The 18,845-nt window shown below is 45.5% G+C and overlaps 1 protein-coding gene across 6 annotated transcripts in view; it reads right to left on the minus strand.

Annotated features, from left to right (window-relative positions):
• Positions 1–18,845, minus strand: part of LOC135913613 (dipeptidyl peptidase 9-like) — a 137,684-nt gene that overhangs the window by 88,560 nt on the left and 30,279 nt on the right. For all 6 annotated transcript variants that reach the window (XM_065446146.2, XM_065446139.2, XM_065446140.2 and 3 more), the window contains 3 exons: positions 16,472–16,576; positions 14,074–14,261; positions 7,472–7,572 (listed from right to left, as the gene is read on the minus strand). In XM_065446146.2, coding sequence (XP_065302218.2) covers positions 7,472–7,572; positions 14,074–14,261; positions 16,472–16,576 — 394 coding nt within the window. The remainder of the gene's footprint in view (positions 1–7,471; positions 7,573–14,073; positions 14,262–16,471; positions 16,577–18,845) is intronic.

Genomic DNA, 18,845 nt, shown 5'->3' on the forward strand with positions numbered 1-18,845 from the left:
AAGGCTAATTCGAGTTCTTACCAGCCTATGGTCACTGCAGCGCACCTTGCCGAGCATGTCTACATCTTGTATGATGCCAGGGTTCGCGCAGAGTATGAAGTCGATTTCATTTCTAGTCTCAGCTTTCGGGCTCCTCCACGTCCACTTTCGCCTAACCCGCTTGCGGAAAAAGGTATTCATTATCCACATATTGTTCTGTTCTGCAAACTCTACTAATAACTCTCCTCTGCTATTCCTAGAGCCTATGCCACATTCCCTCAGTGACTTGTCTCCAGCCTGCTTCTTGCCTACCTTGGCATTGAAGTCGCCCATCAGTATAGTGTATTTTGTTTTGACTTTACCCATCGCCGATTCCACGTCTTCATAAAAGCTTTCGACTTCCTGGTCATCATGATTGGATGTAGGGGCGCAGACTTGTACTAACTTCAATTTGTACCTCTTATTAAGTTTCACAACAAGACCTGCTACCCTCTCGTTAATGCTATAGAATTCCTGCATGTTACCAGCTATTTCCTTATTAATCAGGAATCCGACTCCTAGTTCTCGTCTCTCCGGGAAGCCCCGGTAGCATAGTACGTGCCTGCTTTTTAGAACTGTATATGCTTCTTTTGTCCTCCTAACTTCACTGAGTCCTATTATATCCCATTTACTACCCTCTAGTTCCTCCAATAACACTGCTAGACTCGCCTCACTAGATAACGTTCTAACGTTAAACGTTGCCAGGTTCAGATTCCCATGGCGGCCTGTCCGGAGCCAGGTATTCTTAGCACCCTCTGCTGCGTCACAGATCTGACAGTTTTCCATCAGGCCCACGCAAAGCTTTGCAAAGCTCTACATGGCTCTTGCACTGAGAATGCCATTCGACTGCTATGGCTCCGTGATGTGAACAGTGTATGGTTGAGCTGCACACAATGCAGTATGCATCCTCTTCCTTGTCACCTGGCCTGCACCAACAATGTGGTCACCGTTTTGATCATCTTGGTTTAATGTGTCCTGACTGAATTCACTGCGCCGACCTGGAAAAAACAGGAGACCAATTATTTCATTTGCTTCAATGTTGACGAAGGAGGAATTAAATTTCGAAGGTTTCTAAACACATGCAGTTTCTTGAGCAAACAACGGTTGCTTAAAAGCTCGAAAGTTCAAACGAAGATTGAGGCAGAAACTACTTAAAAAGAAAATTTTTGTCAGTATTTGAGTTCATAGAAATATACGCTCCAGAACTAGAACCAAATTCACGATGTGAATGATCAAAGCCAATTCATTAATGAAGCCTACACGATGCCTGCCAACACTGTGAAAAGAGCGTGTGCTGTAGCTTAATCCCTGTAATTTACTAGCTATTTCCATGACATGCGGCTTACACTGCCGGAAGATTAAGTGTCCTCTAATTTACAGCATTCCATCGAGTACTCAAAAATCCAGTTGCGGTAAGATGCGATAAGCCACCTGGTGCATGTAAATGGAGCTGCACGCGACAACTGACAGTGGAAATAGACGTCGATTGCGGCATACTAAAAATGATCCTGCCAGCTGCGCTGCGCGAAGCTATGCAACATAATGGCGCTGGGTCACTTCGCAAGCTTGATATTCGGCACATTCCGATATCACGTTATAAATCATAATCAGGGGTGTGAACACATACACAGACATACACTCGTAGTACAAAGGCTTCAAATCATGCTTGCTACCAAAACGCTGAATACAAGAAGGGCTTGGCCACTCAATCATTCCGATTCAAGAGCTTTACCAAAGGCCTGTGCATTGCTAACGACATGGTCTGGTAGCCAATCACCATGTGTGCATTAACAAAGCATTATGAGAAACTCAACTACCACAAGTTTACTTGAGAACAGTCTTACAGTAAAGAGAGTAAAGTTGAAAGTAAGCAAACTAAATGAGTGGTGAACATTGCTTACCTTTTAGCTTGGAGAACGCCGTCACACATCAGCCCTCAAGCTGCGGAACCAGAACCACAGAACAAGCACAACGCACACCACAGTACAGAACCAGCGCTGACCAGCATGGCTACCAAACTAACTGGGGTTGAACTGGATTTTGTCAGCTGTCACAGCGGCCGCTATCAACAAATGCAGAGGTGCCACCAAGCACCGCACTAAATTACGTGTAAAAGATAGCGACCAAGACACACTCCCGGCACCTCGAATCGCTTCCGCCGCATGCAGTCCGCGAAAGCGCAGCCTTCGAGATTTGTTTCTGTCACTCACACGAAGCCATCGTTGGTTCGTGAATTTGGGCAGGCACCACCGAAACTAGGTCGTGGCACAGCAATGGCACAATTTCAGCAAAAAAGACCCCTTTGGAGCAGTATGGTGCAGCAAATTCCAGTCGGCGCAGATTGGCGCAGATTGGCGCAGCTTTCACCACTGCTATTTTGCAAGCATTAACTTGGGGCCGAAATTCCCCATAAGAAAATTGTAGAGCATTCTAGAAAACATCTAATCCAGCAGCTTTAATATTCCAATTTGTTGCGTAATCATTTGTGTGCCCCGCAAGGAAAGCCCACGAAATATGAAAAAAAAAATCAGTTGACATGCCTACCTGTGTGCGGTGATTACACTGCTCTAAAATGTGCTGCATATGAACGAATGGAAAATTCCGAAAGAGCACCAAAACATCCCGCTGATTCATTGGACAGTATTTTCCAGATTCTAACCTATCCTTAATCAAATGCGCACTCACTTTCAATATGTCCAAAGCAGAAAACTAACATAGAAATGATGTTAAGGCTCCTAAACAATGCAGAAATTTAGTGCACATCGAATATTTTTTTAGCAAGAAAAATTCTCTAAATATGTGTCGCATGATGAGCAGTTTTATAAAGTCCGCTTTGCTGCAATACATCCGTGTTAAGGCGCATACATACTATCAGAAGAATGTGCGTGCCGCACCGCGAAAGCTGCCTCGCGGCAGCTTTTTCGTGCCACAGGATGGATCAGTCCCGGACCGATTTTTCCCACCTCTCCACAGCGGCAAGCAAGCCGCAAACGCTGGAGACCAATGAGAGCAGCCTCTTCAGTCATGCATGCAGGGGAAACCGGTTTCATGCTGACCTGCCCGACCGCTCGATTCATACTCGCATGTGGTATCAGCCAGCACACCCATTTCATACTATGATCTGCTAGCATCAGCTCTCGCTCGCGCTTGTGTTGGTCTCGTTCACGCTCATTTTGATTGTCATGGTTTACGAATGTTTCTTACAATCATGAGTATAACCCAAGACATCACGATGGAAAGAAAAAGTATACATCTGGCACCTACACGCGGAGTAAAAGAGAAGAGGCAAGATTTTCATGCTGTCATGTGACTGCCACAGTGGCTTGCCACCAGTTGGTGTTGCCGCTCTGCCGCAGCTGCATTTTGCCACCACTGGCGCACTGCGCGCAATTTTCCGCTAGTATGCATGTGCCTTTATACGGTTAAACATACAAACACTGCTAAAGCAGTTTTGGTTGTGTGTCCGATTTTACCGTGCAGGCAATTTTCAGCCCAACATTCATGGAAAAAAAAAGGCACACGTTAAAATTTGATAGATACCGTAATCAGACATTGTGAGCTACAGTTATTGCTTGAAAATCTTCTTCGGGCAGGCCGAAAATAGGCGTTTTCGACAGGAGATCCCACGTGTTCAACTCATTCGCTGTCCCGTAAGCACGCCGAGACAGACGCTGCAATTAAGGGGGGACGCGGGTCTTGAAATTTCGAAAAATGGTCAAAAATGGCAATTTTCAAAAATTGCGTTTTTGAAGTCTTTAATGTCCCAACTATGCCTCTACAAATTATTATGGCTCAATTCCTACTCGAAGTATTAAAAAAACGGTAATTTAGAAACGTCGGTGAGCCGAAATTGAACGCCAAGCGCGAAGGTTTGCCTCATTTTCAAGCTGCCGTAGCTCCGCGCGACGCGAACCGATCGGCGCCATCTTGGTCTCGTTTGAAAGCTGGTTTCCCGCTCTCCATTCTGGCGCCCCTCGGCACGCTGTAGACCCTCGTGCAGCGGAGCGATCGGTACCCCAGGCACCCGTTCTCAAGCGCGAAATCGTCGCGAGACAGCCGCTGATTGGGTGAAACGGGCGCCTCCCCGAGGCGCAGCCCTCTGATTGGCCGTGACGCCTGCCGCGGCCCCGCGGCCGCGTTGTTCGCCTCCTTCGCGTCGTCTGATTTCGCCGGCGCGCACGTCATTTTTCGCATTCATCTTTGTTTCCTAGTATTTTTCGTTCTGCCTTTTTCTTTATCGTTCTTGTATATATTTTGGCTATTGAGTCGCTTCTTTTAACCAAGAATTTCTTGCTTTTGCGTGCCTGGTGTCGTTGTTCCGCGTGTCACGATGGCGCGAGACGCGCGCTTGAAAGCAAGCACGCGAAAAGCAGTCAGCAAAAAGAGGCGCGCATGGAATAAGAGCGCTACATCGTCGAGAACTACAGCTTCGGTGATGCCGCAAGCTGCTGTGCCCTTAGTGGATGCGGCTGGACTGAGCTCGGCAACAACAGCTTCGCCGGTGGACGCGGCTGGACAGTGCCGATCGGTGTCAACTTCGGTGTTACCGCAAGTCTCTGCAGTGCCGGTGGATGCGCCTGGACTAAGCCCGTCGAAAATGCTAACTTTTGAGACGCTGCAAGTCGCTTGGGATTCCGTGTCGTCGAAAGCGGCCGAACCGGCTGAGCTAAGCCTAACGTCGACTTCGGCGTTTCCGCACGCCGCTTCGGTGCCGACGGACGCGGCTGAACCGAGCTCGCGTGCTCAACGCTTCGACGCGGTGTTTTGCGCGGAGTGCGCGGGGCGTGAAAAGTACGCAGACAACATTAAAACTTCATTGGCGAAGAAGTCCGCGACTTCCCGCAAGTTCGAGCTAATGAACGTCGGCGCAGCTAGTGAAGACGACTTTCTGAGCTTTTTTTTTTTTGTCAAGTGCCAATGCAATACAGAGGTTTTCACAATCTTTACAAGAACAGATTTCTGTGAGTTTGGTGTTATTGTGTTCAGTAATGACTGGGCTGCATGCTAAAGCATTAAATTTTTCCATGTGATAGGTAAACAAAAGTGGCAGAGTAAGCAAAACTTTGAATGCAATTTTCTCAGCTTTGCTTTTTCGATCAAATGCCTTTGCCTTACAGGACTTTTCATAGTGTTTGCATCAATTGATTTTATTGAATTAGGTATCATTTTTTTCAGTAAAACCTCAGCTACATCCTAAAGCTTTCCATTTTTCATTAAACCCAATAGGCTAGCAATTAGGTCAGATGTAAGCTAATTACTCCTGCATTGTTTTTTTCTTCCTACTTTGTTATTCATTCATGACCTCTATGATCACTTTTTAAAAATTTCTTTAGCTTTAGGATGTGCAGTGGGCCCTTGGAAATGAAAGCTATTCTTTGAAACTAGTTTTTTTAATTAAGAAATTATCATAATGGCCCGTAAGAGAAGACCTATGTGGGATCAATTATTTTGCAATATCTTCATTTCTAGATGAGATATATAAAATCTGAATATATATTTGGGATCAGCATTCAAAGATATATCTGCATGCCAATTTTCAGGAAGATATGTTAAGAAATAAAAAAAAAGTTTTCAAGACCCTCATCCCCCCTTAAAGGGGTAACTATGGTGGTCACAGACAGGGGTCAGGCACATGTGCGCAGACTGGTAAAGGTCTAATTGCCTGGCAAAGGCCAACATCAGGATCAAAATAACAAAAGTTTGGCCTCACAGAAATGCATGGGCACCAGCCGGGACCTTCGGCTGGGATCAAATAAACTGAAAAATCAAATTATACTAAGTCGAATTAATGGAAGTCTATTGCAGAATATTCTAGCAACTAAACAAGCTAATTTTAAGTTCAGGTATAGTCGAACCAACTTATAATGTGTCAAGTGCCACGAAAATTCCATTGTTATAACCAATAATTGTTACAAGGTTGCATGAAAAAATCAAAATAGGGGGATGGCAGAGCTGATGTGAGAAAACTATAAAGGCGGGGAGGCCAGTGCCCCTCCCCATCACCTTCGTCCATCCAACTGCTGATTTCGTTCCCTCACTTTAACTGCTTTCTGGGCGCTTCGATCGCTTGTAAGAAGCTGCGGCTGTTGGCATTAAAGAATGGCACTGCTATAACAACTGCAAAGAGGTGTCATGCGTGAAAAGCGATATGCGAGCATCGCCAAGGCATCGCTTTGATAGCCCCAGAAGGGGCCTTTTAGAAATTGCGAGAAGGCTGCCACAGCCTATCAGCTTGACAAATACAGAAGAATCGCTGAGGAGAGATCGCCACAAGCATCTCGCCACGTACTTCTCACTTGCTTGCACGAGAAAAGCCAATGTCCATCAGCCTTGTTACACAAAGCTTGCCGACATCCTTCTCCAAGGCATCCAAATGCTCCACGTAGTGCAGTGGAAGGTTCCTCACGGAAACAAAGCCCCAGAGGGACTGAATCATCTGCCGGGCCTCCTGTGAAAAGAGCGTTGAGGCAGCCTGCCCTACCGCATCATTGCCGTCGCTATCTGATGCAAGCGTGTTCGCAACGATCGTCTCATCAGTTCGAAGTACTTAGTTTCCAAATCTATAGCCATGTGCTTTCTTTTCACTGGCAACATCCTGCACTGCTGATGATCAGCAGGCGGATCGGCCATTTTCTGTTTCGGCAGTGAGTCAAGCAAGGCTGAGGAACCACGTGGCCAGGAACGATTTCGGCACAACCAGCAAGGATGTACGTGAGCAATTAAGCTGCTTGGACAACTGCGCTGAATGAGGAGCCAGTGAGTAACATGTAAGCAATCTACTTGGGGCGCTGTTGGCACGGTCTATTCATGTTTTGGAGGGTGGGGTGGCGTAGAGCTATGAGCGCAGCCCATTCGCGTTCGGAGGGGTGGAAGTGCGACAGGAAAGAGCCGCGCGGAGATGGCTGGAAAATGAGCGCATGGCAGCTGTTCGAACAGCTACCTATCAAGCAGCGGCTCGAATTTCTTGCTTTTTTTTTTCTTTTCTTTTCTTCTTCTTTTTTTGTTTTTGTTTTTTCTCAAGAATTTCACATTTACCTTTCGGCTCGGACACCCAGCAGCCAGACTTCATCGTTATAACCAATAACGCGGCATCTGGGCATTGTAGTAAGCGAATTATTTCACCATGAAAAACATACAACAGTTGAGGGTGCCGCAGCTTCTCATTGTTATAACCGATATATTGTTAAAACCAGTATAGTTATAAGTGGGTTAGACGGCATAGCATGAATGGGTATGCAGGGCAACAGAGGAGACCAAAGACACGGCACTGTGTCTCTGTCGCCTCTGTTGTCCTGCAGGCCCACTCATGCTATATCAAGTCATTCAGTACCACAAGCCCACCAGTTTGTTCTGTTTTCGCTTTAGGTATTGCACAGAGCCTTTAACAAAAGACAACCACACTGGTTGATTTTTAAGGCAGCAATGTATCTTAATATAGGCAACAGGCACTCACGCAGAGCCGTCGGGTGTCCAGCCAGCTCTTAGCAGGTACTCTGAACTTGGTGACAGCGACGACAAGGGCTCAGTCAGGGACAGTAGACACACATTCTCGATCTGTAAATCAACAGGTGAACAGAGTGTAAGAGCAGGACACCTTTTCAACGGCACATGAGAATCCTGCGCATGATATTGCTGTGCTTTTATTTCTCCTGTTCATTCAATGAGTGCACTGTGCCCTTCCACTTCAGCTATAGCAAGCTGCAGTGGGAGATTAATATGCAACAGGACTACTTGCAAAGCAAGGTTCTTTGAAACCCTTTGAAAGCAACAACACAGCTCAGCGCATGGGCCCCCAAATCTTTTGCAATCAAAATTATGAGAAGAAAATTTAACATATCAAATATTTTACTATGGTACATCATGTTATACGATCTGCTTAAACGACACATAAACCGTACTTACTCACATAATGATTGAATTTTTTTGTCAGAAAAATTGGCGCAAATTCAGGGGTGCAATCATTACGCGGATTAAATTTCGCGCGAAAACAAAAATTTTTTTTCGTCCCGCGTTTGCTGCGGGATGCGGGTGCGGGACACGAAAACAAAAATGGCGGCCGGCAGAGCACGCCGAACGCGATTTTTTTTTTCTTCTCGTGAATACATTACGTGCATTGAAACAGTTTCTTCCGTATCAGTGATGAATAATATCGTTAATATCGGCAAGTTTGCGGCAATAACGTAGCCATGTCCACTTTGAGGGGACAGAAACAGATGGGCGCGCTTAGCTGCCAGTGACAGAAACACATGGCAGGTGTGCTGCGGAAACTGCGGCATCTGTCTTCACTACTATCCTAACACAGCACGTATCCGCTAAGGGTGGGCGAATATCTTTGCTGTGTTACAAGCGTTGGCGTATGAATAGGGTACACTTTTAACGTATTTGTTGTGGGGATGCGCGACTCTCGCGCCTCCTCTGATTTTCCCGCATAGCACGTCTCCTGTACTCCTGCTTCGCCGCGTGGCCTGCGTGACGCCCGCGCGGTCAATGTGGTTGAAGCGCAGTGCGAGAGATGGCACTAGTGTTGCGCTGCTGCGGGGTTACTTGGGTGCGGGAGAGACAAGGCGCTTGCTCTCTTGGGTTCGAGACAGCAAGCAGCACGGACGTGCCGCGCGTGCAGCGACCCTCTTTCCCGGCGGGTCGGCGCACGGCGGGGGACGTCTCCCGCGTGCGCGCGGCGACCCATGCTTCTGCGAGACCGCCTCGCGTGGCCGCCTTCGAACGCGCCACGATTCGCGTGACCATACACACGAACGACCAGGCGTTGGGATCCAGCATGGGGCGAACATATTCGCTCGCTTCCGGTCGCGGTGAGTCGAACTTCTAGATTTGCCGCGCGCCCATCGGCATGTTTTGTGGATAGCAACTCGCCTAGCTGGCACTGATCTATGAAAGGTGCAATAAATGCCCTTGTGATTGTTTTCACTACTGTGTTGTCGTTCCTTTGTCCCTAGAGTACAGTGTGAGAATCCCACATCAGACCCCACACTGTAAACGTGGCTACTATCACTGCCGCACGCGATTTGTTGCGTGCTCACGAGTGCTGTTGAAAAGAATCGAAAGGTGCATTTTTTGTTTTTGTAGACCACAACCATTATAAAGCCTACCCATAATAAAGGCAAGTTTGGTTGTACCTCTTTTTGTCATGGAAGTGCAGAAAGTGATGAAAGTAATGAAATGAGGCATCTACTTAAGAATGTTTGGTGCGTGCAGACGAGTCGTTCGCGTAGCATTCGACAGATGGTAAGCGCGATCATTATGAGCTAGACTTGGCACACGACATATCGCTGCGGCAAGTTCGGTGTGCGATCATTACACAGGAAATAAAAAAAATCGAATTTTGACGACAAAATTCAGGGGTGCGATCATAACGCGAGTGCGATCATTATGCGAGTAAATACGGTATTATAAGAGGCTTCTTGCCCAACAAATTCCCACTCTTTCTCCTTGTCATGTAGCAGCTGCAACGCCTTCCTATAGAGGAATAAAATTTGCCTAATTTTGTTCAGTGAAATGCTATGTCGGGCCCATTACGCCCACATTCACATTGAGCTATCGTGAGCTGCACACATATCCTTCTTTCCCCTGTCAGCACATGTTCAAATGCAGCAATTTGGTGCACACAATTGTCAATGGCCTGTGGTCTGGGGAACACAGTGGTCTTGCTGTCTGGTCGTGTTTGTTTCTTTATAATATTGCTCTTCATAGATCATCAGCAATTGATTAATGTATGTTGCTTTTGCAAGCCATTATTGCACTGAACTTTGTACTCTCCATTCGACAAGATTAGCTGTGAAGCCAAAGCATGTTGAAAAAATTATGTAGTGCAATTTCAGTGAATGAGAATTTGTTTAACAGAACTGCTGCTCAAATGGAAGAAGCACCTTCAGAGTGGTAAGCTTTTGCATTCCAACAAAGCCAGAAAATGTTTGAAGCAGGACCAGAATGTCACCATATCTGTACCAAAAATTCAATCAGAAAAACATGATGTGCTCATCAGGCAAGATTGTGCTTATCAAGCCTTTGAAAGCCTACCACCATGTACAGCCAAACCACTTATAACAATATTCAAATGCCACAAAAATTCCATTGTTATAACCACTAATTGTTATAACTGGGTTGCATAAAAAAAATCAAAATGGGAGATGCCGTAGCTGTTCCGAGAAAGCTATAAGGCCAGTTCTCCCTCCCCACCACCTTCCTCCATTCGGTTTCTGATTGTGCTGACTTGTTTAACTGTTTAACTCTGCTTCCTGCACGCTCATACTGTGTGTAACAACCCGCAGCTGTCGGCATTCAAGAATGGCACTGCTATAACATCCGCAAACAGAGATCAAAGGCAGCAAGTGACATGTGAGCTCCACCGAGGCATTGCCTGGTGGCCCCAAAAGGGGCCTTTCAAAAATGCCAGAAGGTTGCCGCAGCAGCTTCTCAGCTTGAGAAATCCAGAAGAAATGCTTGGGCAAGATTGCCACCTGCATCTCGCCACATAATTTTCGCTTGCAGACAAAAAAAAAACTTGTCTGTCAGCATTGCTTGCTTTACGCAAAGCTTGCCGACATCCTTCTCCAAGGCATCCAGGTGCCCTACTTAGTGCAGTGCAAGGTCCCTCATGAAAATGAAGCCCCAGAGGGACTGAATCATCTGCAGGGCCTCCTGCGAGGACAATGTTGAGGCAGCCTGCACTACTGCGTCATTTCTGCCGTCGTCACTGTTGCCGTCACTGTCCAATGCAAGCACATCTGCAGCGATGGCCTCATCTGCAGCGATGGCCTCATTGGTTAAAAGTTATGACGTTTCTAATGCGTCGTGTGCATGTAGAAACTCTTCCAAGTCCTAAAGCATCCTCGTCAACTGCCAACCAAAGTTGAGGCATTACTTCGTCGGTGGGAGCTTCACAGGCTTCGTATAATTCACTGCTGCCCCGGACAAATCACGCTTACCTAAAGCAGTTCCACAGCATTGAAGCGCTTACTTCAGACCATGCACCAAAGATAAACTGCGCGGCCATCAGCAAATTGATCTTCAAGTCTGGTTGCTCCCTGCTTGTGCGCATAGCCATGTCCATCAACAAGACTAACTTTTCCAGGACGTGGTGACAATAGATGACCTTAAGATTGGCGATTACACCAGCGTCCATAGGCTGCAAGCCTACTGTTGTGTTTGGTGGCAGGAAAAAACTTCCACACTGTAGAGCTTAGGCATGGAGTGGGGGCACTACAATTACCTAGGATAAGCTGCACCTCCCTCTTAAGATGGCTCGATACTGTATGTTGATCGAACTGCAAAAGTCACTCATGAAAAAGTTCTCGCATCATGCATGCCTTGCGGTTGTGACGATAGTGTACCGGCATCCTGGCAGCACAGCGGAAGCAGTGGGGATTTCTCAATTTCCCATTCATGTTGTGGAGGGTGGCACGGAATAGAGCTTTAAACAGAGCCCATGTATTCGGAGAGATGGCAGGGCAATGCGAAGAGAGGGCCGGAGGCGCATGAGGCTAGCAATGCGGAGAAGGCTAAAAAACAGATTCTATTACACGAGTGCGCAGCAGCCGTTGGGGCGGCGGGCGTGGGTGCTGCGGTTCGAATGTTTCTTTTTTCTTTTTAAGTACAGTCGATGACTGATTTTTTGGACGCCTAATTTTTCGGGCATGCTTGATTTTTTGGACTTTTTCCTGGCCCCAGGACATACCTCAAAGTCAATGTATTACGTGGCTGAAAAAAAGGAAAGGGAGGGCTGTTCAATTTTTTGGACTTTTGAAGCGTCAGCCAGGCCAACTGCCACGCATTTTGAGCTGTGTCGCTCATCTTGTTTGTTTATATTTTCCTCCTGTAGCCTCAAAACCAGTGCCGGTTCTTGCATGGCGGTTCCTCAGCTACTCAGACGCTGGATTGAGGCTATATGCCAGCAGCTTCCATTTCCGCAAGAGCATCACTGCCGTAACGCAATGCTTTCTTTTTTTCCTTTCTTCCTTCGACTGCTTCTTTGTGTTGGCCGTGCGTTAACGAGCTTAGCGAGTAGGCCTCACTAAGCTCATCGAGATTCATCGAGATTCCACTGTATTACGTTCCCTGTGGATTCTTAATTATCGGTCGTCGACTGTATATCGATGCACATAACTCCATGAATTGCATTTCACACTTTTGACTTTATATCTGCTGGGCCCTATCCTGTTCGATATTCTAGAGAATATTCAGTTTCACAAACTTTCAGTAAAGTGAACTACCGTAAAAACCAGAATATAGGTAGAACTTTTTTTCAAAAAACTATCAGCCAAAGTCGACCCTCGTCTTATATACCGGACATTGGCGGAAAAACTACGGAAGTCTTGCAACAATGGGCAGATGAAGTAAACAGCCGCCATCGCCACCAGCAGCAGCGTGGCGTGGCGACATTGTGGCACCGGCATTTTGCATTTCCATTGTCACAAAGTTATATTGGTTAAAGGCTGCGTTTTCACATATTGTTCCAAAATGAGCAGAAGCCGACGTCAATACACCATCGCCTTCAAGAAAAAGGCGATTGAGTATGCGGAAGCCCACGGCAACCTGGCAGCCCAGCGCGAACTTGGAGTATCCGAAAAGAGCATTCAGTAGCGGCGGAGGCAAAAGCAACGTATTACAACTTGCAGCAACCAAAAGAAATCGTCATATCGTGGGCGGGTCGCAGTGGACTGCAGAACTGGAAGGCAAGGTTGCGGAGTTCATCCGGCAGCTGCGTGTAAGATCGCTGCCTGTGACTGCCGAATGCATCTGTTTGAAAGCAGTAGAGATTGCGCGCGCGCCTATGGACTGGGCAGCGAGAAGCACTTGTCATTCGACTCTAGTTCGGACGACTCTGATCAAAGGCATTGCTTTGATTCGGAGTAGCGCTTGCGCACTTCCTGCCCTTCTGTGTACTGTACACTCGGCCAATTTTTAAAAGTATCGTGCGACCACTGACCCGCGTGTTTGTCAGCACCTTATCATCACGGCACGGAACGGCGAAATGGCGAAAGTAAGGGCATGTGTACACATGCGCGTATCTCGTTTGTTTCGCTTCTCAGTGCCATTAATAAGGTGCTGACAAGCAGGCGGGTCGACGGTCGCGCGTTACTGTTAAAAACTTGGCAGGTGCACATGCGAGCAGCATTTAAATAAATACTGTCATCATTGTGCAACCGGCTGAGTCGCATTTGTTTCAAGGTAAGGGTGTCTTTCGGTACTTTTGCCATTGAAAAAGATTTTTTTCATTTTTAGAATGCGTTAGTTGGGGGATCGACCTATATTCCTGTCCGACCTATAGTCCGGTTTTAACGGTACTTCCTTGGCCCTTGAAGTTCACTCAAGTAAGAGTTCACTGTATCTGCTTTCTGCACACCGGCTGAAGAGCAGATGAGTGGTTATGCATGCGCATTCAGTGCACAGTACGTGCCACTAACATGTGGTTGCAGCAAAAGGTTCTCCGTGGCCTTGGCAATCCTCATGCAATCGCAGAACGTACAACACGTGACATATACAACGCAGCCCCAGCTTTCTTTTTTTCTGTTTCTTGATTGTTCACTCCAACTCTCCTCCTCTGCATTGCCCTCATCATTCTCCCCTCCATCAGCGCATGTAATGGAGAACCCCACTCAATGCATCGTTTGTCCTCCAGCAGCCGCAATATAACCAGTATTTTATCTTGCACGGCTGCACTATAAGCAGTATGTGTATATATGGAGTTCTATGGGAGAGTAAACAGAAGTCGGAAAAGACCGCGTAACATGCAGTCCTTCGGCTATAACCGGTAAGATAATATGTAATCTGAACTACACTTGAGACAAAATACAAAGACAAAGCTCTTAAGATTACTTTTGCAGATTAATGATTTGCACATCTTGAGAAAGATATAACACAGCCCCATTTTTTTATGGACGACCTTGTGGCTACATTTAACTCCCTGACGCTTACCAAAATTTTTGAGATACAGTATATAAAAAGTTGCATGACAACTTTCTCGGTGCACAAAAGAAATTCCAATAAATGGAATGCATTTTTCCAGCGCCTTTGGGACTCTCAATAAATAACAGATACCTGTCCAGTGTGGGAGAGTGAGAACTGTGCTAGGGCAAGGGAGGAGCGGGCATTTGGAGAACCCGCACGGGGGAAGCGGTGCTCCTCTGTGCCCGCTGTGCCATCCTCGCCAAACGAAGGCAGCTGAAGCACCTCCACGTCACTCTCGTCCACCACCTCGTACAGGATGCGGTACGTTCCCACTGCATCTGCATGTTGCGCACCAGTGTCGGAAACCACTCAGAGATCTGCCACGCAGTTGCCCCTCTGGCCACTGCATGGCACTGTGCTGCCTGTGCAGTCACAGGAGCAGTCCAGCATATATTTTTGCGCCTTCGGGCCTCCTGCTGTACCATTCAATAACGTGCACTAAGAAAATCTGAACTGAATTTTTTAATTAACGTTGACTAAAAATCTGGGTAATAATTTTACTTCTGCAAGTGCCAGGATGGTTGTCTTGTAGCGAGAATAGCCACACTCAATAAGCTGTCAGTACTTATCGTATTAGACTCCGGTCAATTAGATCCCGACCAAAGGTTCCGGCCGGCACCCATGCATTTCTGTGAACCCACACTTTTGTTATTTCCATCGTAAAATTAGCCTTCACCGGATAATCCGAATTTGACTGGTAAAGATGCATGTGCCTGACCCCTGTTTGTGACCCCAATAGCGAGCCCTTCAGTAGTAGCGTCTGTTTTGGTGGAGCTCAGCGGACAGTGAATACACTGAACATATGTCATCTCTCAATAAAAACTACCTATTTTTTACCTGCTCTAGAAGGATTTTCAAGCAATAAACGTAGCTGACAATTGTCTGATTACGGTATTCACCCAATTCTAACACACCCTCTTTTTTTCCGAGCACATTGGGCTGAGAATTGCTTGCGCAGTGCAATCAATATGAAACCAAAACCGCCTTCGTGGCATTTGTATACTTTATCACATAACAGGTTTACCCATGTTAAGCGGGCAAACCTGTGTCACGCGTTTTTCCCACTAGTGTAACATACCTTAACGTGCAAGGAAGGTCTAAATTTTGGACACCTTACAGCTGGTCATGCGATAATTCGGACTCCAACTGGATGACTGTGTGCTAACTTGACCACAGAGTCAAGCAAAAGTAACGGTACCTTTGTTTTGAGATGTCACCAGCATGGTTGTCAACCATGTTACCAGCGCTCTATAAAACCGAATGTAGTGAAGCCTGATCAGTCTTGCAGTCACCGCTAAGAATTCGGTGCATGCACTGACTGCGCTTCTGTCTATCTGTAGCAACAGCATGACAATGTTCGAGATGTGAGCCGCATTTTGTAGCAATGCTTTCCACTTCATTCCATTTGCCCCTCTTATCATCCGCTGTTCATGGCTGGCTGATGCCGTTGATAAAGCGTGCAGAGCATTGCTCTGACCACTGGCAAAGTGCGAAAAGCATGAATAAGAGTAGCATAAGAGGCATTGCTAGAAAATTGCAGCCATGGAATGGCCAAGGGCAAGTGTACCTATGTGCCTGCAGCAACACACATTGACGAGTTGGGCTGCATTCTTGGACGACCACTTTCAAAACATACTTTCATTTTCACATTCATTCATGCAACTTGTGCCAAACACATCGACAGGTGGCAGTGTTTCCTCACTGTGATGAGACAGCACACTTAGCGCTTTGCCAAGAAAGACGTTGCTCTCAGGTGCTGACGCATCTCACGCTGGTCATGCGAAACATGCGGCACTGTGCCAACAACGCTATTGCTCCTAGACGCCAATGCATCTTGCATTATTCATGCTGAACTGAAAGTATCTCCGAAAGTGACGATCCGAGAATATGGCACACTATTTTTATCTGCTTGCAGAATAGAGGCACTTATTTTTGGGCAAATGTGATATTTTTTACTTTCAATTATTCAGACGTTTTGGCAGTCTCCATCGAGTCCAAATTATCGGTCGGTGCCTATAAACAACTAGGGCCACTAGATATATGCCCAATGTTGGCCAATTCCTCAGAATGAATGTGCCGCTAAGACACAAAGGGTATGAAGCCTTAAACATCTTTAGGTATGTGTCGTACTTCTCCGTGCCTACACCTCTCAACATTCTTCCCTCAACAAGCATTATACATCACCTTAGTCCTTGTGATGTAGACAGCTAACAGCTACAGGCATCAAGGCTGAGCCCATGTCATTCACAACTGTTGGTATTTCGCGAACTCAAACAAGCTTAGTGTCATTTAGAGTCAAACACTGCGTTGGATAAACTTGAATCTACATAATTAATTTTTTTTAAGTAAATATTGAATTCACTTCCTCTTAGATTGCTACATGCCAGCCTAAGTGAAGACATCCAAAAGCACATTTGCAGTCTTAATTAGGTTGCCATGCCATCGACCATAAAGCACAACCAAGTGGTGAGGAATGATATGCACTCACCAACCATGGGACACCACCAGAAGCCGACGTACCGGTTAAACTCCTCCTGGGTCACGTACGATGGTACGCCCACACTGACTGGACTCTCTGACACAGTTGCACCTTCTACAGAGGTGGGTGATTAGGACAACACAAGTAAGCGTAAAAGCAGTAACGGTTCACCGCAACTCAAATTTGTTCTACCAGATGGCATACAGCCACACCCCAAGCAAATATCACGCAGAACGCTTCCCAACATGTCTAAAAAATGTGCTGTAAAGATGAATAGCCAACACCCGATTTTTCGGACGTGCCGATAATTCGGACGCCTTCGTGACATCGCCATGCACCCCATAGAGTATATGTCTGACTGAAAAGTCTGAAATTTCAGACACGAAAACCTTTTGCCATCCAATTTTCTGGACTTTTTGCCATGACCGCAATTCCAAAACGGCGTTATTGAAGCCACCACCACCGCCATTTTTATTATCTCGCTGACAGCCGTAGCCACCACAGCAGATTTTTCTGATGTTTTTGCGGCCCCTAGGAAGTCCAATAAATCGCAAGTTGACTGTACAATAAAATTTAGTTGACATAGACCCTCCTTCAAAAAAAAATACAATGTGATAACGCAAGCACAACTTATTGCTCAGAAGTTTAACTTTATAATAATTATGAAGTTTTGCATGCCAAAACCACTTTCTGATTATGAGGTACGCCGTAGTGGAGAGCTCCGGAAATTCTGACCACCTGGGGTTCTTTAACGTGCACCTAAATCTGAGTACACGGGTGTTTTCGCATTTCACCCCCATCGAAATGCGGCCGCTGTAGCCGGGATTCGATCCCGTGACCTCATGCTCAGCAGCCCAACAACATAGCCACTGAGCAACCACGGCGGGTCTTTAACTTTATAGAACAGCACATACATAAAGTGTAATGCTAGAGTCTATGGGGTTTCCTCCATGGTGATGCTTCTTGCAGTGCCAGAATGCTGGTGACTACAGGTGTCAATGCCTCAATGCACTTAAGCTAGAAATGCTTGCCAATTATGACTATGGTTGCACTAAAGCACTTTTCAAAAATAAAACAAGAACAATTTGCTGAAACACCAAAATCATTTTTTTCTGATTGCTGCATCTCTATACACTTCATATTACACTAAGTGTCACACTACAATAGATGTGTTGGGACAAATTGGAGAAAACAAAGCCTGAAGACCATTATGACTTCAATTTTCTGATACAGATGCAAGGGTTTGTCTGAGATCTGTATTAGTGCCCCATTCGGTTTCTTGTATTCTTGTATTGTATTCTTCATAGTTAATTTTATTTGCTCATTTTCAACTACAATGACTTTTTATGCATTTAAATACATGTATTAAAATGATCAATTTAGTTATATTATGTTAACATTTGGTGTGCTTCATACTGTAAATCTGTTATCTTCACAAGTACCAACTTCCACTGTAATTGCGACATGTTTGCTTCACTTTCCGCATTTTAAAAAATTTTGGCCCTGAATACCATCCAGATTTTCTGGATAAATAAATATTGATCAACAGGTTCCATCATTACCAGCTTCTGCATGTGATGCATCGTGACGATAGTGAATTGCCAAAATATGAAATCATGATCACTTATGCACGGCACCTACAAAAACCTCCTGTGCTAATTGAATACTTTACACAAGACAGGTTCCAGTAATGCAATGCTACATACTAGCCTAAAAGTTTTTATTCAGACATTGTGAGGCATTGTGTTGGGGGTATGATAAAATTGGACCAACCACACATGACCCGATAAAAAAGCAACATTAGCATTCGTAATAAAAGAGTATATTAAACAGACCATTCATGTGACATGGATGTAAAAAGCAATGGTTCCAACAAAACAAATGCAGCAGAAGATGGAACTAACGTAGCAAACATTTATCCAAGATCATTTACACACATACACACACACCCCTCAGTGACAATTCACAATTCTCAAAGAGAAATCGCATTTTCCTGACCGTGGATATAACTTCTGTTGTGTCACAACAACAACATACAACATTACAGAGTATAAGAACAGAGATTTGCAAATTTCACTTCCCGAGGCTGCTAAATCTTAAGGTTCCCAGCACAATTAAATTGCAGAAGAAAGGATTGATTGATTGATTGATTGATTGATTGATTGATTGATTGATTGATTGATTGATTGATTGATTGATTGATTGATTGATTGATTGATTGATTGATTTAAAAATCTCAAAGCAACACAGGGTCTTTAAGAAATGCCATAGTGGATGGCTTCAAATTCATTGACCATTAGCAGTTTTTTAAAGTGTACATTCAGCAAGGTAGATGAGTGTTATTTCATTCTGTTCCCATCTTATTGCAAAGCTCAATATCACA

This window comes from Dermacentor albipictus, chromosome 4 (genome assembly GCF_038994185.2).
Source record: "Dermacentor albipictus isolate Rhodes 1998 colony chromosome 4, USDA_Dalb.pri_finalv2, whole genome shotgun sequence".
Taxonomy (NCBI): Eukaryota; Metazoa; Arthropoda; class Arachnida; order Ixodida; family Ixodidae; genus Dermacentor; species Dermacentor albipictus.